Here is a 22,350-nt window from a genome sequence, read left to right as displayed (position 1 = left end):
TAAGAAGATGTTGGAGTGGTTTGAAGTACTCTTAAGAACTCTTGCAAGGCTTTACCATGAACAAGCGGTTTTAGTGACTGTGCCTTTAAGGCTCATTAATATCAATGAACCTCTGTTCCGATTGGCTGGCTAGCTCCACAACAAACTGAATGAAGTCTGTGTCAAGCACTTGGATTTCTTGTGGCTACAAGGTGGACATGCAAATGAGCGTATAGTCATAAAGTTACAGAAGTTTAAATGGCTCGTTTAAATGCAGTTCCTCAATACGGATTTTGTGGATTTATTTGGGGACTGTGTGTTCTCACACTTTCACAATGTTGTTATAGCAACTTCAACTCGTTTATAATCCACATAGCAAGGGAGGTTGCATTGCAACTGGGCATTAGAGTACATAGAGGTGGGTCCAGAGGAGGGGGGTGGAGCAGGAACAGGAAGCAGAGTAGCAGCCAATCAAAAACAGGGGGCAGAAATCCTGGGTGGGGCCAACAGGCCACTGCAGGTCTGGATTGAGGCAGACAGACCCTGCTTTCCTGTAGTCAGGCCGTTAGTGTTCTCTCAGTGAGGAATACATCAAAACCTCACCAGCCGAGTCCACATGCTTTATGTCGGACAATGGAAAGATGGGAGCGAGTGATTATGTGCCTCATGTGTGGCTGCATGTTTGTAACTGTCAGGCCGTTTACCTTCTAAGCTAACAATCGCTAGTTACAGCAAGCAATCTTCGGCTATTTGTGTTAATAACACAACGTTCATTCTCATGGACTCTCTCCTTCTCCTCCAGCAGTGACTGAACCCTGCACAGCAGCACCAACTTCTCCAACGAGCCAATCCTGTCCAAAGCAGCTCAACCATGTGACCAGAAACTCAGCGAGAGCCTCCTTCATATCAGACGCTCTATCTGCGGTGACACCCACGACTCCCCAGTCTTCCAGAAGATTCTCCAAGGCAGGACAGATATTATCAGCAGCATGAAGCTCTGTCTCTAAACACACAGGGTTCCCACCCCCCGGTGATGGAATGTGCTGTTCAGGGCCTCTCATACGGCTTGTGCTCAGCTCGTGTTGAGTCTCAGATAATGCCTGTTCAAATTCCACCGTGGGTTGCAAGTACTTACTCTTACACTTACTCGTACTATCTGGCATTTCCTGTCCAGATAAATACTTTCTGCCAGAAAGTTTGTACGCTGGTGCCACTTTTCTATCAGTGCTTAGAAGCCCCACATCTGCACAATTTGTAAAGGCTCTGCATCTTTAGCACTGAAGCACACCAGCACAGCAGTTAGGTCCTCTTCCTGACTCTCCCTAGCCATATCGGACTTCTCTCCCCTCTCAGGGACGGTGAACAGACCGGGGAGCTAGGTTCAGCTTGATCTACTTCTCTCTCTCTCTCTCTCGTGCTCTCTCTCTCCCTTTCTGCTGGAAGCCTAACAAGATGAGAAGAAAACTCTTTAAACAGTCCATAACCTCACATTTCAGTTTGTAATCCATACAGTCTAATGCTGCTTTAATGTATTTTTAATGTATCTATTATGTCTAGGGGTTCCTCATCTGTTCCACATACTGTATGAAAATACAGAACTAATGTCAAGTCATGTTGAAACCGTAAAGTTAGTGATGCAAAGTGGATGGACATTCCTAAAAGTGCTTTACAGTGGATTTCTCTATCTTTTATTAATGTAAATGGGTTCCTTTATAGCAGATTAGCATGTTACAGATATTTAGCTTCACAAAGAGTCATAGTAAACTAGAATATCGTTTCAATGCTCTTCACGGAAATGTTGTTCTTCTTCAAAAACAAGGTACCAAAAGATACATTTGGCTAATGGCTGGAATATTGCGCTGAATGCAGTAACTGTTTGATATTAAGTGACATGACTTCAGGAAGAAGCCCTAGACAGACAGACAGACAGACAGACACACACACACACACACACACACATATACACACGCACATCACGTATGTCCCAGTGTATCCAACACGTCCATCGCTACGTGAAAGGAGGAAAAGGATATGTGCTTTAAGTGTGTGTAGAAAAGTGGGAGAGGGCAGGGTGTAGTGCAATTAGGGTTCCAGACCACTAGAGAGCAGCATGCACACAGCAAACTCACATTTTCAATAACGAACGTCCACTCCTTGTCTTCAAACTCTTCCGCATGAGGGTCCTGAAAGAGGCGCACAAAATTAAACGTTAAAGGAAAACTATGCACCTGATTTTTAAAGCAATCTATTTTGAGAGGCTCTAAGAATTATTTTTTGCAGTCAGTTCAATGTATGATATTAATGTATTTGTCATTCGTTTTTACTTGAGAGCATTAAAATATATATTCAAAAATTTAATTTGTAAAGATGTATTTCATTTAGAAGGTATTGTCAAAGTATTGTATTGTACACAGGAACTAAATATGAGCAGCACTACACGGCTTAAGTCTTGACCATTCCTCATCACCATACATTTTAAAACACATGTAATTCCTTACATATACAGTAATAGGCAGAGTTTCTCATACACAAATATTAAAGACAGACTAATTCACCAGCCACTTGAACAAACTGGATTCATTGTTTTTGGCAAGTCCTCACACTTTTTACATTAATATTTTAATGGCAATGCTTCAGGTTAGTTTTCAGGCAGGCAGTCGACAGCACACAAACATTGTGTGTCAGTGGCAAAATAGTGCAGTCAGCAGCTCAATCCTGCCTGAAGGGCCCATAAAACAAGAGAGTGGCAGGGTATAAAATCATATTCCTATACCCTTAGGGCAGTGTGGATAGATGGCAAGATATTTCTACTGAGTTTCACTTTCAAAATGCGTCGTAAAAGGAGCAGGGCATTTCAGCAATCAAGTTTAATACTGAACACAGTCATTAATCCTTGGGTCAGATTCTTCTAACTGAACACCATCTAATGCTGTTGATACAATCACTGGTAATTGAAAGCAATGGAGTTTTAAAACACTGACTTCCAAAAACCTAATCTTCAAAGAGTTAAAGATGCAAGATGCAAGATGCAAGATGCATGTTGCTTTGGCAGGAGATGTTGAGTGTGACTGGTTTATGGTGACGTTGAGTGCGAGATGTTGAGTGTGACTGGTTTATGGGGACATTGAGTGTGAGATGTTGAGTGTGACTGGTTTATGGTGATGTTGAGTGCGAGATGTTGAGTGTGACTGGTTTATGGGGACATTGAGTGTGAGATGTTGAGTGTGACTGGTTTATGGGGACATTGAGTGTGAGATGTTGAGTGTGACTGGTTTATGGTGATGTTGAGTGTGAGATGTTGAGTGTGACTGGTTTATGGTGATGTTGAGTGTGAGATGTTGAGTGTGACTGGTTTATGGTGATGTTGAGTGTGAGATGTTGAGTGTGACTGGTTTATGGTGATGTTGAGTGTGAGATGTTGAGTGTGACTGGTTTATGGTGATGTTGAGTGTGGAGGACTGGCTGCTGGCCACAGAGTGCCCAGGAAGAGAGGATGGTTAAATAGCCAGCAAACTGCCCTGCTCACAGAAACAGCCAGTACACACACACACACACACACACACACACACACACACACATCTCAGGTTGAACCTGTGTAAACACAGCAGCTCCTCTACATGATATCTGAGACCAGGCTGTCAGCAACACTCTCCTATTTCTCCTCAGAACCTGATAAATACTCTGGTAACTGCCACTCACAGTCCTGCCAGCTAATCACACCCACAGATACTCACTGTCTCACCCACTACTCACAGTCCTGCCTGCTAATCACACCCAAAGCTACTCACTGTCTCATCCACTACTCACAACTACTCATTCTCAACTACAGCAATAACTCACAATTGTCATATGCAAATTAATGCAAGATGGACTGTATTCTCCCGGTCTGAAGTGAACCTAAATACACACAAAAATAACACATGAATCATTCTGCTCTGAAGCACACTATAATATACACCAGCTCAAGTGGCCTGGGCGCGACAGTTAATGTAAAAAGAGGCTTCACAATAAATCACAACACTATCCATGACAGACTACTTAACCCACACTTCAGTCCATCCACAGGTTAACACCAGAGATGTGCTGAAAACACCAACAGACCAAAATACATTCAGCTTAGCTTTAGCAACCGCACGCTAAGACAGACTGTGTGAGGCGGGGTGTCGAGCTGTGGCCTGAGCTGATACTAGAGCCACGAGGCGGGCAGGTGTGAAGTCATGAGGAACACGGCTCACTGCGCCCCCTGCAGCACGCTCACGGTATACAGCCGAGAGCCCTGCGGTCACGTGACCCAGAGCCAGCCACCCAGCCCAAGGGCCTCCACGGTGCCGGGTACATTTTTCACTCATCTCCGCCCCTGTTTCAGCAGCCAATGTGGGTTGATACGGTCTAGCTTTTAGGTACACTAAGCATTAAGTACAGTGTAGTGGTAGGAAAAGACTTGTTCTCGTCATTATGTTATGTTGCACTTACAGTAGTGTCTGTGGCTTCGGACTGTCGGATAGCCCAGGACCGTGCTCTGTGAAACTGTGATGTAGGTCATCCACACGAGCATCACGTGGCTCGTGCGATTTAACAGTGCTTCTGCGGACGTGTCAACAGGAATGGCGGACTCCTACCTCGACGCGGGACAGAATGCAGAGCAGCGTGGCAGAAATCAAACCGAACGGTGTTGCCACACAGAAGGGAAGTTGCGTAGTGAAAGAAAGAGCACAACAGACAACGCTGGGAGGCGTTCTGTTTAGCTTGTTTTGTTTAGCTGGCTTTGTTCTCATACAAAGCCAGCAGAACTCAGCCATGGAGATGGAGAGCGTGTGAATCTATCGGAGCAGCTGCACAGCTCCGTAGAACAGGTCCACAGCATTACGGATGCAGGGCAGGGACAGGGTAGGGAGTGGTGGAGGGAGGGTGTAGGTGCACGTATACGGAGACGTGTAGGTGCAGGTATAGGGAGAGCTATAGGGTCAGGTTAGGCGCAGGTATAGGGAGAGTTATAGGGTCAGGTTAGGCGCAGGTATAGGGAGAGGTGTAGGTATAAGGAAAGGTATCGGTGTAGGTGCAGGCATAGGGTCAGGTGCAGCTGTAGGGAGAGGTCTAGGTGTAGGTATAGGGCGGGTGTAGGTCCAGGTATAGGGAGAGGCGTAGGTGCAGGTATAGGGGGGGTGTAGGTGCAGGTATAGGGAGGGTGTAGGTGCAGGTGTAGGGTGGGTGTAGGTGCAGCCGTAGGGAGAGGTGTAGGTGCAGGCATAGGGTCAGGTGCAGGTGCAGCTGTAGGGTGGGTGTAGGTGCAGGTATAGGGAGGGTGTAGGTATAGGGCATATAGGGAGAGTTATAGGGTCAGGTGTAGGTGCAGCCGTAGGGAGAGGTGTAGGTAAAGGGAGGGTGTAGGTCCAGGTATAGGGAGGGTGTAGGTGCAGCCGTAGGGAGAGGTGTAGGTGCAGGTGTAGGGAGAGGTGTAGGTGCAGCCGAAGGGAGAGGTGTAGGTGCAGGTGCATATATAGGGAGAGTTATAGGTGCAGGTATAGGTGCGCAGGACGTACGTACCTTGAACAGAGTGACTGTGATCTCCACGTTCTCCGGAACAGGCCACACCACCACTCCTCTGTACGGGTTCTTAATGCCAGGCTGCCAGCTATGAGACTGCAATGAGAAGTGGAGTTTAAAATTCCCAGCACTTAATGCGAGCATGAGAGTGCTTCACAGCGGAGATTGTAGGATGGCACAAATTGAGCAGCAGACGCAACCCACCGGTGTCTGCTATAGGAATTTAAAGAGGAGTAAGCTTAACTCGACACCACACCAGTGAAAGCCATTCAATGTTTTTTGCACAACCCACCAACAACTGCGGCGAAACAAATAGAGCAGATGCAGTGGCCGTGACCCCCTTTCACAGTGTGTTGAGTTGAGCATCAAAGGTTAAGCCAGTTAGAAACCAATGACACAGACTGGTCAGGTCAAAGCATCTGCAAAAGAGATGGAGGCACACACACACACCTCTACAGACACAGCTCCTCACACACTCACACACTCACACACTCACACACTCACACACAGCTCAACACACACACACACAGAAGACACTCACACTCACACTCACACTCACACTCACACTCACACTCACACTCACACTCACACTCACACTCACACTCACACTCACACTCACACTCACAGAGACACACACAGACACACACAGACACACACAGACACACAGACACACAGACACACAGACAGAGACAGGTGTACTCAAACCTTGGAGGATTTCCGTCGACTCCGGCGCGTCCACACGACCACGAGTTTGTCCGGTTGCCTGGCAGGAGAAGAAGAGTATGAGATTAGTGTGAAAGTCCACAAGCAGCCGTATCCTCCCTTCAGTAAAATCAGCAATTACAGCATCCAACAGAGCCCTCTGCTCCCAGTCAGCCTGCCCTCTCTGACAGCTTCAGTCCGCCTTATTCTGCCTGCCCTGAACCCCTAATAGTTTCTCCCAACACGGTGCGTATAATTGGAGGCTGAGAGACTGACAGATTGACACATACTTCACACTTGTTCACGCTGTTATGACACCTCATCGCTACCCTGCAGAAGTGTGGAGTATCAGGCCTCCGAGCTCTCCGGCGTGGACTGCCAAAGCCCAGACAATTACAAACAGCAAATTCAACATCCACTTACATCATGCATTGTATTACTCAGCTTCACGCATTAACACATAGACAAGGCAACTGATTAAAGCCCGAACACTTTTAGGGTTCTCGCCACAGGATGATGTAATCAATCTAACGCGGGTACTGCCGTCTTAACGGCGAGCGCTACCGGCCTAGCGAAGCCACTCGGCCGCGCCGGACTTCCTGCTGTCGTCATGGCGCCCGGGAGTGGTGCGGCTTGGCGGTCTGAATGAATAATAGAGCAGACCTGGGGCGGGCGGGCGGGCGGCGGGGTATCGGGTGTGCCAGCACAACGACGCGGCGAGCGGCGACTCTTCTCCACGAGGGCGTGTTGCGGCTGGGACAGAGAGGATCCTGGGACGGATTAGCAGGTAAGAGGCTCATTTGGGGACTGCGCTGACTCATCAGAGCCCTGCGCAGGAACGGCAGACCGCTGGGGCTCCCTCTGGTGGCTGGTCTGAACCACACAAGGGTTTCCCAGGAGCAGCTGACTTAGTGTCAGTTCCGGACCTCCTCCAACTCCAAGTGCACGTGTCAAACCGAGGTCTGACGAAAACAATTCAGCCTGAACTGAATTTGAGTCTTGATGACACGATGACTGATATAATGTGAAAATACAGCCACTGGTTCTGAAATACCTGGACTTGTTGGAGAAATCTCATCATGACCTCCGAGTTAGGGCCAAACGAGGGTCGAGTACGTTTCAGCAGGGGTAAGAGAATGTTCACGAAAGAAGGCACATGCAGGAGAGGTCAAAGTTCAAACCAAAATTCCTCATACCTGGAAAGAGGAGACTGACAGCCGAAAGCTGTGCAGCTGGACCCCAGTCAGGAGGAGGGTCTGGAGCTGCTTACTCAACCCAGACATCCAACCGCTTTCAGCCATTATCTCCCACCGCACGCAGGGACAAGAAGGCTTTTACGTGGGGACAAAAGCGAGAAACCGTTGATTTTTTTCTGCACTTTCCACCGTGTCCGTGTGGTACGCAACACTTTCTCCCAGCATGCACTGCTCAAAAGAACATTAAGCGGTAACGCTTCCCTATGTGAGTGAGTGTGTGTGCATGTGTGTGTGTGTGTGTGTGCGTGTGTGCGTGTGTGCGTGCGTGCGTGTGCGTGTGTGTGTGTGTGTGTGTGTGTGTGTGTGTGCATGTGTGTGTGTGTGTGCATGTGCATGTGTGTGTGTGTGTGCATGTGTGAGTGTGTGTGCATGTGTTCATGGGGACAGGGGGTGATTGACAGCTGGAGGGAGCTCTAATGAGCAGCGGGGATCGTGCAGTCTCCGCGCCCCGTCGGCAGCGCACGGCTCTGGGGAGAGAGACCGGCGCGGTCCCGGAAGGTCAGGCACCGTGCTCCTGACGCCACGCAGCTCTCAGCGCGAGACGGCGTCTACACGCTCCCACAAGGCCTCCTCCTCTCCGTCCAGCGAAGACAAAATGTCCCCACAACACTAGTGGAATGCCTCAGCAGGGTTATAACACACGGCGGCAGCATTGTGAGGACGCCGCGCGTTAGCCGGGAACACACTGTGCTACGGCAGCGATTCTAAATATGCCTTTCCTCGGAGGACTTCCAGGCCCTGGAGTACATCAACCAGAGGCCTGCCTTTGAGAAACACCTCCCCCTCCGGTGCCCTCCCACCCCAGCAAACACGCCGCCCTCCCCATCAGCCCTTTGACTGCAGCGTCAGAGCCGTGCACTGCAAACAGCTGTTTGTGTGAAAGAGCGTCTGCTTTGAGTAAAACTGCCTTTTTATCCAACACCCCCCCCCCCCCCACCCTTGACATTCCACTCGTATGGTGCAAAGAATCCTCTTAGACGGAGATATACTGCCCTGAGAATCTTCCATCAGGTTCACATTTGTACTACCCCGTAAAAAACCTCTTAAGAGAGTTTGTCGTGACTGCGTTTCCCCCCCGCAGGTCCCTCTTAATTGAAATGTTTGCCTTCTTGTTTTCATTTTTTTATTTTTTATATCTGGCAAATTGTATTGTGCGAAACAATCGGAGGTGTTCAGAAAACGTGGTGAGCGAGTTCGCTGCATCCGCTCTGTGCCACGGAGGGGCTCTGAAGGACGGAGAACAGAACGCGGAGCGGCGAAGGAGCGCACTGCAGGTACGGAGCCAGCTGATGAGGTCACAGCTGATGAGGTCACAGCTCCGCCCCTCCGCTACGTCTCAGCCTGTGAAAAAGTTTCTCACCGGCCCGGATATAGGGCAGCCCGATCAGGACCGCTGGCAGAGCGCTCTGGTGCTGTACTCCACAAAGAGGACCGGCAGATCGCAGGCCTCCAACTGACCAGAGGGGGTGCTGTTGTGCAATATGTTGGGGGAGTCACCCTCTCTCCCTGGGCGACTCTAAGGCCAGAGATGCCCCGCCCTGTAGGACCACCAGCCCACCAGACGGGGGACAGAGATTAAGGAGGAAGAGAGGCATTCTGGGTATGATCCAATAAACAAAAACTGCTCACATAAAGAGAGACACAACGGTCTTTCTTATTGACAAATTTCATAAAGAGACTGATGTGAGATGCAGTATGAGCTAAGAACATGACTCACGATTCCGATAAAGGCCCTATCAGAAAACAAACAACTAATTTAAACTATATCCATTACAACTTTGCCACTACAGCAGAGTATTCCCTCTCCCTCTCCCTCTCCACTGCAGTATACACCACAGAGAGTTTGGAGGCACTCTAACACTGCCAGGCTGTGTAAGGCACATTGATGTGAAAGTGATCCTGGTGAGGTAATGTCTTTACGGTTAGCTCCGCGTCACCATGCCAACACGAGTCACGTGCAGCTCGCGTGAGACCGCGGGGGTCTGACTGAGCAGACAGGACTACAGGTGAATGCTGGGATACGGATGTCCCCCCACCGGACCAAATCCCTCCGTCCCGGTTGGACGGTGAGGCCGGTCACCCTGCGGGGCTGCCAAACTTAGCCAGCGTCGGCAAACGGGGTCCAGTGGTCCAGACCGGAGCCCTAGCGAATCATTATCTTTACCGTGGCCGCCAACCCTCAAAACCGCCTTTCTTCCAGTCGGATAAATAGCGGCCTGTTCTGTCCTATGTCTATCCGTCCGTCTTCAGCGTGATAAATCACACCCCTCGCAAGACAGACTCATCTTCTGTTGGATCTTCAGTGTAATACCGCGGGTCTGTGCCCCTCTTCTGCCTCGCAGGCTGAACACTTCATTTATTTTTATCTCCTCCTCCCCCTCCCTCCCTTCTCCGAGGAGCTGCGCAGCGCCAACACAATCTGGAGATTTACGTCCCGAGAGAACGGGCCGCTCCGTACCGTTCTGCAGGGAGTCAGGGAGCCAGAGTTTCCCTGTGAGGAGGTAGAGAGTCAGGGAGCCAGAGTCTCCCTGTGAGGAGGTAGAGAGTCAGGGAGCCAGAGTCTCCCTGTGAGGAGGTAGAGAGTCAGGGAGCCAGAGTTTCCCTGTGAGGAGGTAGAGAGTCAGGGAGCCAGAGTCTCACAGTGAGGAGGTAGAGAGTCAGGGAGCCAGAGTTTCCCCGTGAGGAGGTAGAGAGTCAGGGAGCCAGAGTCTCACAGTGAGGAGGTAGAGAGTCAGGGAGCCAGAGTCTCCCTGTGAGGAGGTAGAGAGTCACAGAGGCTCCCTGCAAGGCGGCAGGGAGGCAGGCTCACACACCCTCCCTATCCCCCTCGGGGAGGAGTCGTACCGCGGAGCTGCGCCAGGGGGACCGCGGGTCCAGCTGTGGAGCTGTAGCCACCGGCTGCAATCCTCAAACAGGAGTGTGATTTACAACCCTAAAACCTGAGGGAGGAGTAGGCGTGTTCTCCCTGTAGGTAACGCAGAACAGAAGCGGGACCGACCGCAGAAGAAATAAAAAATAAAAAATGAAAGTTGGGCCTCGCAGAGGAACGTGCGGAGGGACCACGCAGGAGGGAGGGAGAGAGGGAGAGAGGGAGAGAGGGAGGAAACGATCGGGCGGCGAGCACTAGGCCCGCAGGCTCTGAGCAGCGCTTCCCTCTGCTGATCATGCAAAACCCCTCTGGAACAAAATAATGTAACAAAACCCCCCAGTAAACAAACAGAGGAGACGACAAGGGCTGGAGAGCAGGCCAGGAACAGGGGGGAGGAACTGCAGCCCGCGCAGGCACACAGGGCCTCCAGGCTGTTCTGTACAGACTCACACAGGGCTGTTCACACCACATACAGCACAGTCTCACACAGGGCTGTTCACACCACATACACCACAGTCTCACACAGGGCTGTTCACACCACATACACCACAGTCTCACACAGGGCTGTTCACACCACATACAGCACAGTCTCACACAGGGCTGTTCACACCTCATACAGCACAGTCTCACACAGGGCTGTTCACACCACATACAGCACAGTCTCACACAGAGAGGCCTGTGCTCACACCACATACAGCACAGTCTCACACAGGGCTGTTCACACCACATACAGCACAGTCTCACACAGGGCTGTTCACACCTCATACAGCACAGTCTCACACAGGGCTGTTCACACCACATACAGCACAGTCTCACACAGGGCTGTTCACACCACATACAGCACAGTCTCACACAGGGCTGTTCACACCACATACAGCACAGTCTCACACAGGGCTGTTCACACCACATACAGCACAGTCTCACACAGGTCTGTTCACACCACATACAGCACAGTCTCACACAGGGCTGTTCACACCTCATACAGCACAGTCTCACACAGGGCTGTTCACACCACATACAGCACAGTCTCACACAGGGCTGTTCACACCACATACAGCACAGTCTCACACAGGTCTGTTCACACCACATACAGCACAGTCTCACACAGGGCTGTTCACACCTCATACAGCACAGTCTCACACAGGGCTGTTCACACCTCATACAGCACAGTCTCACACAGGGCTGTTCACACCTCATACAGCACAGTCTCACACAGGGCTGTTCACACCACATACAGCACAGTCTCACACAGGGCTGTTCACACCTCATACAGCACAGTCTCACACAGGGCTGTTCACACCACATACAGCACAGTCTCACACAGGGCTGTTCACACCTCATACAGCACAGTCTCACACAGGGCTGTTCACACCACATACAGCACAGTCTCACACAGGGCTGTTCACACCACATACAGCACAGTCTCACACAGGGCTGTTCACACCACATACAGCACAGTCTCACACAGGGCTGTTCACACCACATACAGCACAGTCTCACACAGGGCTGTTCACACCACATACAGCACAGTCTCACACAGGGCTGTTCACACCACATACAGCACAGTCTCACACAGGGCTGTTCACACCACATACAGCACAGTCTCACACAGGGCTGTTCATACCTCATACAGCACAGTCTCACACAGGGCTGTTCACACCTCATACAGCACAGTCTCACACAGGGCTGTTCACACCTCATACAGCACAGTCTCACACGGGGCTGTGTTCACCCCCAGGATCTGGTCCAGGTTGTAAGCCAGGCTAAAGTTTGTACGGTGAGTATTGCTCAGGTCTCATTTCCAGCCGGAGCAGACCTCCACCCCGCGGGGGCCTGGCGTCCCGGCGCCACTCTGCCACGGCAGATGTCTGGCAAACGTCTCGGGCCTCGGGGACGACAAAGCCCATCCTCCACCACGGCATCTTAAACATGTCATACCAGCAGGGACAGGAAGTCGCCTCTCCTCAGGGCTGTGTTTACTGCTACAGAGAGACAGACACTGCCCACAGGATACCCCCTCCACACAACACACACACATACTGGACAGGCACTAAGCACGCACACGCACACACATACATACACACACACACACACACACCTGCACATGCACTAAGCACGCACACACACACACACACACACACACACACACACACACACAGGATATGCACTAAGCACACACACACACACGCACACACACACACCCACACCTGCACATGCACATGCACTAAGCACACACACACACCTGCACATGCACACGTACTAAGCACACATACACACAAGAACACTACACATGCACTAAGCATACACACACCAGCACATGTATTAGACACACACATTGATCTCACACATACATTTGCATACAAACACACAAATAAAAATAAATAATACTTTGTTATTTAGCAGCTATTTTTATCCAAAGCGACTTACAGTTGATTAGACTAAGCAGGGGACAATCCCCCCTGTGGGGTTAAGGGCCTTGCTCAAGGGCCCAACAGCTGTGTGGACTTCAACATGGCTACACCAGGGATCAAACCACCAACCATCTAGGTCCCAGTCACGTACCTCAGCCACTATGCTCCAGGCTGCCACATTACACACAGTTTTCCTTCCTGTGTACATTGAGCGGTTTTCACTCTCGCAGTCCTAGCGCAGTTCCAGGTGCACTCATCCTGTAGTCAGGCTGCTGGGCCCTGCAGGGCAGCGCCCCCTGCTGGCAGGACAGCAGTGAGCGGCAGAGCGGCTCTCAGATCCGGCAGCCTCCAGCTCAGCCCATGTCATCAGCCAACGCTCTCAGACCGAGGAGCGAATCCTCATTACTGCGGTCGCCTCGCAGCGGTTAAAGATTCAGAGGTCTTTGAAGTTCCACTAAATTATTTACCATTTATTTTGGTTGCGGTTGTCCCCTTTTTGAATTAGCTACTTAGGAGCACTTTTCCAAAAGAGATGTACATTCTCTCCTAAAGCCTGCAGTCACCCTGTTTAAGGCTGTTCCACTTGGCTCACAGCACCACTGTTGGCTTCATTACTAAGACCGTGACAGTACAACGTATGATGTCATCTTCATCAGCTCCACTGGGCACATTACTGGTTAATTAACCAGTAGCCAAAATCTATTAACCAATCACATCAACTGAGTGGAAGGCAGGCCTAAGGTGAAGATGGAATTTCAAGCAAACCGTTCAGTCAGAAACTACGGGGCACAAGCTTCCAGGGAGAGAGAATAACAGAAGCGGTGTGTACCAGGGACCCACATCTGAGCTGCCAGCTGTCTCTGGCATCCCATCACTGCTACAGTAAGTGCGGTTCCCTCAGAGTCCGGAGATCTGCTCACCCGAGTCCAGTGAAGCACTGAATCACAGAGACGCTGAATAACTGGTCTCCCATCACCGAATCACAGAGGAACTGAATCACGGGTCTGAATCACTCAGAATCACAGAGGCACCGAATCACTGCTTTGAGCCACAGAGGCACTGAATAACTGGTCTTCAATCACACTGAATCGCATAGGAACGGAATCAGAGGCACTGAATGGCTGGTCTTCCATCTCTGTGAATTACAGACAAACTGAATCACGTCTGAATCACAGAGGCACTGAACAGCTGGTTTTCCATCACTCTGAAGCAAAGAACCTTCGGTCGAGCCGCTGTGCTGCTCTATCACAGGGACAATGATCTACATCTCAGGGCCAGGGATGTGCTCTTTAACCACAAAGCCTGCAACACTGAAGATGTGGAGCACCAAAAACAAAAACAAAAAAAAGCAGCAGCTAGTTTCTCCTCAGCAGCAGGTCCAAAGTCAACACGCAGTCCACCAGCCCCGCCCCTGGCCCGCCGGTAACCACGCCAACCGCGGAAAAACACGCTCATGGAAATTCACCGTAACTGGGATGGAAGCGAGTGAGCCAGCGTCCAGCATCGCGGTGGAAAAGGCTGCAGTGTTCCTGAGCAAGCAGCACAAGCAGGGCGGTGGAAACACTCAGACGGCCGCGGAGCGCAACTATAGCTGGAGGCAACACCTAAACGCCCGAGTCACCTCCAGGACCCATCATCGAAGGCAACGGCCCCGAGTTTCCCCTCACGGTACAGCTGGGTACTCCTAGTCGTCGGAGCGAGAAGCGCGTTTCAAAGCCGGTGTTAGCGGGGTGTAAGTCTGCGCCCCGCGGGTGAAAGGCGTGAGATTCAGCTTCAGGGCTCAGTGCAGGCCCTGCAGAGGCACTACTACTGACTGCACACTGGAGCAAAAGAAAAACGCCAACAACAATAAACTCAAAACGAATCAACCCGTGTGAGATTTAATTTGCCGTGCCTCTAGAAGACTGATTACAGACGATGTTTTGACAGATATGGCAACTTATTCTTAACCCAGCGAAAAGTAAAAATGAAGGAACACAGACAGACACGCAGTAGTGTCAGGGCAGACTGATTTCATCTGGAATCATCCGAATGCTTTAAAATCTCTTCTGGTATCGCCACAGAAAACAATTTCGCAATAATGGCCACCGAGACGGGAGGAAAACAATCAAAGAGACCGCGGCACGTGAAATGCAGGAGACTTTTAAAAAGCGAAAACGGCGTCGGGTACGGACTCGGGACGTGAATCCAGGCGCGGTGCCGCAGCGCTGCAGCCATGGAGCGCAGAGACAAAGGGTCCATTCAAAGGCTATTAGCCGTGTAGCGCTTGTGATGCATAATGAGTCTGCTGGCACAGAGTCTCTCCGCACCGCTGCCTCCGGGTCCAGTCCGCCCCGCGCCGGGCAGAACCAGCGCCAGGCCGCCTGCCGTAAATCCCGGGGAGGCGCTTGACTTACGCTCCTGTCCGCAACCCCGCGGGCGGCCTGCTTCATTACCGACGCCGGGCAAAATAACATTTGTCACGCAATTCCCGCCCGTCACAACACCGGCGCCCAAAGTTATTGGCTGTTCGAAACCGCACGGTATAGTACTTGTACTAAATTTCAGGCTGATTTTTCATTGACGGGTAGTACGAGTAGTACACTCGGGATGAGGTTTCGAACAGAAGCCGCAGTCTGTGGAGCGTGGCGGGCCACCAGCGTTTCTTTGTGCTGGAGGGCGATCGATCACCCGGACAACACTGTACGTACGCTAGCCTGCTGCCACGAGTAAACACAGTAACGTCTGAGTGAGAGGGATCATGGGAAATGTGTGTAACCCTGTCCAAAATGGAGAAACCTGGGTCAGGTGACTCGAGGAGGGAAGAGTGGGGTGGCTTTTCTCCTCACTGTTTACTCTGCCTCTGCTTCCCCCCTCAATGGCACCAGGGAAGATCAACCAAGCACAGAAAAGTATATAAACCAGGTCTGGTCCGAGTGTACCCACACCCTACTGTAGTGCTACTCAGCCCCACGTCCTGCAGGCCACAGTGTCTACAGGTATTGGCTCCTGCCGTGCGCTACACCACCTGATTTCACTAATTACAGTACCTGCTTGGTTCAGATGAGCACATTAATGAAATCAGGGGGTGCACCGCACAGTAGGAGCACACTGCGGCCCGCAGGCCGTGGAGTTGAGTAGTGTTGTCCTACTGCAGTCTGACGTGTGAGCGGGAAGTTGCAGGTTGTCTTCAGGCCTCTCTAGCATACGCTTCGGACAAATAAACCGGGCAGGAAGTGAGAGGAGGACCCAGAGAGACTGTGGAAAGGAGGCAGGTGAGAGTTTGTGGAGTTTGGGGCGCTGAAGGTGACAAGAGGGCTGGACAGAGCGGTGATGTAAGAGCAAAGCTAGAGAACAGGGCCCGGAGGACCCGCCCCGGCCCCCCGTTTAACGCATCACAGGGGGGCCGCCCGCGCCCCCTCAGCTGCCAGTCACTCTGAGCCTGAGGAGGCCTCCTCCACGGGAGGGCGAGAGGGTCGGCTCCCGCCCGCCGGCCGGCTGCTCGTTCGCTGGGACAGCGGGCGCGGCGGTCTCTCGGCACCCTGCCGCCCATGGGACTTCTCTGACATTTCCATTCGCCAAGCCATCCAGCAGCCTGCCAACGCTCGTTAACTCAGCCTCTGACCCCTGGGGGGACCCGCGGTACACACCACCACGGAGGAGACCTGCCTGTATGTCCATTCAGTGTGTGCAAGGTAAGCCAGTCCATGCAAACGTGTGTGTGTGTGTGTGTGTGCGCATATTTACAGTGAGTGTATGAGTGACTGAGTGAGTCTTCTGAAGTGTGTGTGTGTGCGTGTGTGTGTGTGTGTGTGTGTGCGCATATTTACAGTGAGTGTATGAGTGACTGAGTGAGTCTTCTGAAGTGTGTGTGTGTGCGTGTGTGTGTGTGTGTGTATGCATATTTACAGTGAGTGTATGAGTGACTGAGTGAGTCTTCTGAAGTGTGTGTGTGTGTGTGTGTGTGTGTGTACGCATATTTACAGTGAGTGTATGAGTGACTGAGTGAGTCTTCTGAAGTGTAAGTCTGTGTAGGTTTACGGTGAACAAGTAGGCAAGGGAATATGTGCATTTATAAAGTGTGCAGATGTGCGTGTGTGTGTGTGTGTGTGCGTGTGTGTGCGTGTGTGTGCGTGTGTGTGCGTGTGTGTGCGCGTGTGTGCGCGTGTGTGCGCGTGTGTGCGTGTGTGTGCGTGTGTGTGCGTGTGCGTGTGTGTGTGTGCGCATGCATTGTCAGTGCCCAAGCCGCGCAGGAAGGCAGCGTAACCGCAGCTCCACACTGCAGCAGGGCACAGCTGTGATGAGCTCCGTGCCGCAGCCTGTTAAAGTGAAATGACCAGGCACCGTATGGGGGGGGGAGCTACACAGCGCACTCCCTGCAAGGAAACAATAGCAGGGCGGGGCCTGGGGGGGGACGTCAGCCGATAGGCCCGGTGCCAGAGCTCGTAACAGGCCGAGACGACAGCTTGCACAAGACCCTCTTCTCTGCAGCACCACGGCTGGCCAGAGGTAAACCAGCAGAGTCTCCGAGGGTCAGAAACATGACACATCGGCAAAATCATGCACCGGCAGACCAGCAGGAACATGGAAGAATAGAAAAGGACAAGTAAGCATCGATCAGTTCAATCTGAGAAACATTGAGCAAGGTGCTGTATGAACCTGGCCCAGAGAGATTATAAACAGCACAGGAACTGATCCTGTCCCTAAAGTGAGCAAACTTCTAACTTTTGAAGGGCATTTTGAAGAGCCTCGAAGAGAACAAAAGCACCTCTACACCCAGGTCCTCACATGGGTGCAAGCTTCTTCACAAGAAAACCACTTAGGCAGAATTCATAGCTCTACTGTTACCACCAGAATTGCTACCCATCTTTCGAGTCCAACAGGACCAGGCCTGGGTAAAATACGTAATCGTTTTGGATTCACTTAATTTTCTACACTTTACCAAGCTTGTCTGGTATATTGGCACCTATGAAATACTCTCAAGAAGTGGAAAACGAACCCTCTGGTCCCCTTGGTTGGCTCATCCTGCACCAGGCAAGATCAAATCGAGCACAGAAAAGTATTTGAATCCAAAGCAAGTGCGTATCTCACCCAGGTCGGATCAGAACACAGGTGGTTCCAGAGTGCAAGAAAACAGGGTGGGAGGGTTGGGCCAAAAACAGACAGGTACATTAGCGAAGCATTCTGGGAACCATCCACGGATATCTGTAACTCAAACGGTGGGGGCTTGAGGCCTGGTCGTGGGGCTGGCGTCGTACCCTTGACTAAGGTACTTAAGCAGAGCTGCTTCAGTATCACAGCGAGCCGCATAAACGGGACTGCATGTGAGAGTGTAATCGGTGCAAGCGTCTCTGGATAAGAGCGTCCGCTAAACGTAATGTACATCTCAAAGAAGGACATCAGAAATGCATTAGGCCCGATGCGGTCAGCTACCCCAGCCTCCCGGCCCATTACCAGCTCCCCGCTCCACCATATGGACAATGTGAGGCGTAATCACACCAGACATCAGGTAAAAGAACACAGAGCGAGATATGGAGAAGATCAAACGGAAGCGTAATGTCTGAGAGACTGCGGAGGGGAATGGCAGAGCGCAGCGGCGGAGACCGGCTGGCTGTACACGCTAGCTGGCTGCACATGCTAGCTGGCTGCACACGCTAGCTGGTGACGTGAGCGCTAGCCTGCGGCCTGCCGAATCGATGGAGGATGACGCAGCGATAACGCCCTCGCTGGACATTATGGCTCCGTGAAACGTGGGGGCTATGAATAAAAAGTGCTGTCATTCGTACACGGTGAAACCAAAACGTGTCAAAAATAACCTCTAATAAAACCTGTCCTTTAGCCACATGTGAATAGCTTGATTACAAAAAAATAATAATAATAAACAGAAAAAAAATGTCTGTTCCACATGTTATGGAGTGCACTATATTTTTTAATTATTAACGGTCTCCTCATTTCAGACACTTGATTTAAATAAAGGCTAGCCCAAACCGTACAGATTAACACTGAATCCAGAAAAGAGGTTCTCCAAAAAGCCCTCCAACAAGAACAGAGAACCTTCTTCTCTCCTTCACATCTATAGCTTTTTAAATAGCTATCCTAAAATCAAACTTCACTTGTCCCACTCGCACTCTGTGTACCATAAACAGTTAATTTTGCCAAACAAACAAACAAAAATATAATACATTTCAATGAAAGCCCTATTCTCAAGCCATTTTCAAAAACACTTCGTTTTTTTCTCTTACAGGCAGACATACCAGTTACACAGACTGCGTAGCCATGGTAATAACTTTGCCCATTTACTCACCCCTCCTCCCCAAAATAAATAAATAAAATTTAATTAAATAAAGAACACATACTGATTGACAGCTGAGATTTGCCCTGTACACTTGTGTGCGCAGAAAGGTGGGAAATCTTACAAAAACCTCTCGCTGTGTTTGTGAACAGCTCAGAAGAAAATTACCATCAAATAGCATGGGGGGATATTACTTCCATCATTTTCTATCCTCAAACATCAGGATGCAGATAAGCATAGTCTGTCAAAGTTGCATCATTAGAGTAGTGCCCTAATTGGAAACACACTTGAGCACTGAGCATATTAGAAGCTATTTCCATCGGTATATTATGAAGCAATGTACCAGAATATGGCAGAAAGGTTAGAAAAATAAAAAATAAAAATACCAGTATGAGATAAACAGGACAGGAAAAATCAAACATTCCATGTATACCCACTGCAAAACAGCAGGACACTTCCATACCATTAGCTTTCTCCCCAAAATATGGTAGATAAGATGTTCACACATCTTGTAGCCTTAGGACATGCAAGAGACTTATTCATTCTGTTTGAAAGTGCAAGACGACGCCTGTAATCTCCAGATCAGGCTTGATAGCTGCTGCGTTGCATAAACACAGGCCAAAACTACAGAAGACTTTCACAAGATAAATAACTAAAAAGCTCCAAATATCAAAAGTGAGCAAATCTCACAGGGTGAAAAATATGATGCATATTCCAAGTAAATATCATCATATTAAAACTTAAACTTTTGGTATTTAGAATCCTCCTCCACAGAGACTATTTGAAGTCGACAATGAAATACAGAAAAAGTTCACATTTCAAAGTGGGAGACAGTATCATCTCAGCTACACTTAGAAAACATTAATGAACATTTTTAGGCAACAAGTTCACCGCTACAAGCATTAACAGGACTCACATGCGTTTCTAATCCCCAAAGGTACACATTTTAGTACCAACTGGCAAATGAAAAGAACTGGGGTACTTGCGGGGGAAATATCACAAGATGATACCCATGAAAAGCATGGCATTTCAGAAATACAAATTCTTGAATGTCTGATTATAGCCGATGCTATTATTCTTTTATTAAATCATATCCTGTGGAATGCAGAGCTGTGAAACCAGAGGTTACAGACCTTCAAAAGTCCCAGGACTTCGGAAGTCCCGGAGCAACCGCCTCGACTTGCACACCGTCTCCGACAGACAACGCGAGCTCCGAAACTGTCCGTCTCCCTGCACAGAACCTCATTCTGTTGGGACTGTGTGCCCAGTAACCCGGCAACAGCGCTCTGGAACGTCTCCTGCACTGATGGCCGTTCCGTGAGAAGAGCCTGTCAGCCCAGCGGTTATTCAGCCCTGGACCAGCGGTTATTGGTTCAGTTATAAAACTTGGGACACAACCTTGTAGAACATGGTTAAATGGTTAGCAATTATATATCGCCATTATCCAAAGAGCTGTACAATTGATGCTTCTCATTCACCCATTCATATACACACACACACACTCACACACCAAAGGTGATTGGCTGCAATTCAAGGCACCAACCAGCTTGTCAGGCGCATTTGGGGGTTAGGTGTCTTGCTCAGGGACACTGACAAACCCAGGGTGGCATCGAACTGGTAACCCTCCGACTGCCAGATGACTTCTCTTACCACCTGCGCCAAAATTTCCCTCAGGATGAATAAAGTATCTATCTATCTATCTATCTATCTAATGTTGCCCCTTGTATGTTTGACGCACAGCTCCCATGGAAAACAGTGGAGCGCACAGGCCACCCTGGCTGTTTGTTTGATCAGAATGGACTGAATGGACTGTCACACATAAACTGCACCCAATTCACATACAGTAGCTATGTACATATCAAGTTTATTTCCACATATAGATGAGGCAGAAATCAGCACAGATTTCTTTTTTTTCTTTTTTTTTTTTTTTTTGTACTTTTTACTTTTGCAGTTCACACTGCTCTTAAAAACATCTTAAGTGGTTCACATATGGTGGGGGGGAAATATAACTGGGCCACTTTTAGCCTGAAAATAGCTTATGTAAAGATGCAGTTATCCTTCACTAGCTGCATCCACATAGATACCAAGTGACGTGTAGCAACATGCAGGTATGCAGATCCCATTAGAAACAGGTCACTGTAGAAAAAGGAGCCAAGCAGCAGAGCCATTCCGTGCCAACTTTCCCTTGTTCTGCGTGTTGGTAAACAATTACGAGATACAGAATTCCTGAAATCTTGAGCTTCATAGTCCATTTCGTTTTCCCCGTAGAGGCATTTAAAGTTTGCTGGGTGTCACATTGAAAAAAGCATTGCAGCACGATGTGATATTTAGAGGTCCATAACTTTGTAAAGTAAAGCCCTAAATCTTTGTACATTTGCAGCTAGAGATTTCTGTATATAGAATTCATCTCACCTTCGGAGATATTTGGCCCGAGAAATGCACTTTTTTTTTTCCACCAGGGATCAATTTTGGGCCGTCATATCTCCAAAATTAAACCTACTTTTAGGGTCATATTATTTGTAAATGAGTCATGGAGTATGAAGCTCAAGTTGTCATATCTCATAATTGTCTACTAGCACACAGGAAAAAGATAAAAAATGAAATCCTAAGACATGCTGTGGTACAACCTGGAGACGGCATGGAATGGCTCAGCATCTTTGGCTCACTTGCATCTCGTGACAAAGGGCAGTCGATAAGGGCGGGACCCCTTGCAGCACACACAAGCTCAAGGGAGCGCAGCCAATGAGAACAAAGCATGACACAGTGCACTCTGTACTAGCGGATACAAATTTGCAGAATAAAACAAAATAATCTGAAATTAGACGGAACAGTCCATTTGCCAGTATCATTTTAAAGTGACTGTACAGGTAATTCAGTGAATGGCTGTAAACTGCACTGAATTTAGTCCCATTTTGATTCTGTGAGATTTGTATGAAGAGGATTTTTTTTTTATAGAGAGATTTGTAGCATAAGCTTTGTGGCAGCATGGTGGTGCAGTGGATAACACTGTTGCCTTGCAGCAACAACGTCCAGGGTTCGAATCCCAACCAGGGCCTTTCTGAGGAGTTTGCATCCTGCCGTTTTTCAGCTCTTAATCCCTCTCCCAGTCTCCCTCCTTCTCCAATACCATTTTCCTGTGGGTGGTGCATTTCGGGAGTCGAGCAGGGAGGTTAGGTGGTGAGGCAGTCCAGACCACGCCCATACAATCCTGTCATTGTTTTCAACACAGAATTTATATTTGACTTGAAACGTGTGTTATTACTGACATCACTCTGAATAGATGTGGTGAATGCGTAGTGGATACATCCCTCGGTGAAA

General features: G+C 49.6%; 1 protein-coding gene across 2 annotated transcripts in view; it reads right to left on the bottom strand.

Moving 5' to 3' along the window:
• Positions 1-22,350, bottom strand: part of ehbp1 (EH domain binding protein 1) — a 159,103-nt gene that overhangs the window by 133,192 nt on the left and 3,561 nt on the right. For both annotated transcript variants that reach the window (XM_061228057.1, XM_061228058.1), the window contains exons 3-5: positions 6,229-6,286; positions 5,524-5,619; positions 2,109-2,162 (exon numbers count right to left, since the gene is read on the bottom strand). In XM_061228057.1, coding sequence (XP_061084041.1) covers positions 2,109-2,162; positions 5,524-5,619; positions 6,229-6,286 — 208 coding nt within the window. The remainder of the gene's footprint in view (positions 1-2,108; positions 2,163-5,523; positions 5,620-6,228; positions 6,287-22,350) is intronic.

This window comes from Conger conger, chromosome 18, assembly GCF_963514075.1.
Source record: "Conger conger chromosome 18, fConCon1.1, whole genome shotgun sequence".
Taxonomy (NCBI): Eukaryota; Metazoa; Chordata; class Actinopteri; order Anguilliformes; family Congridae; genus Conger; species Conger conger.
This window is presented reverse-complemented; position numbering and strand designations above follow the sequence as displayed.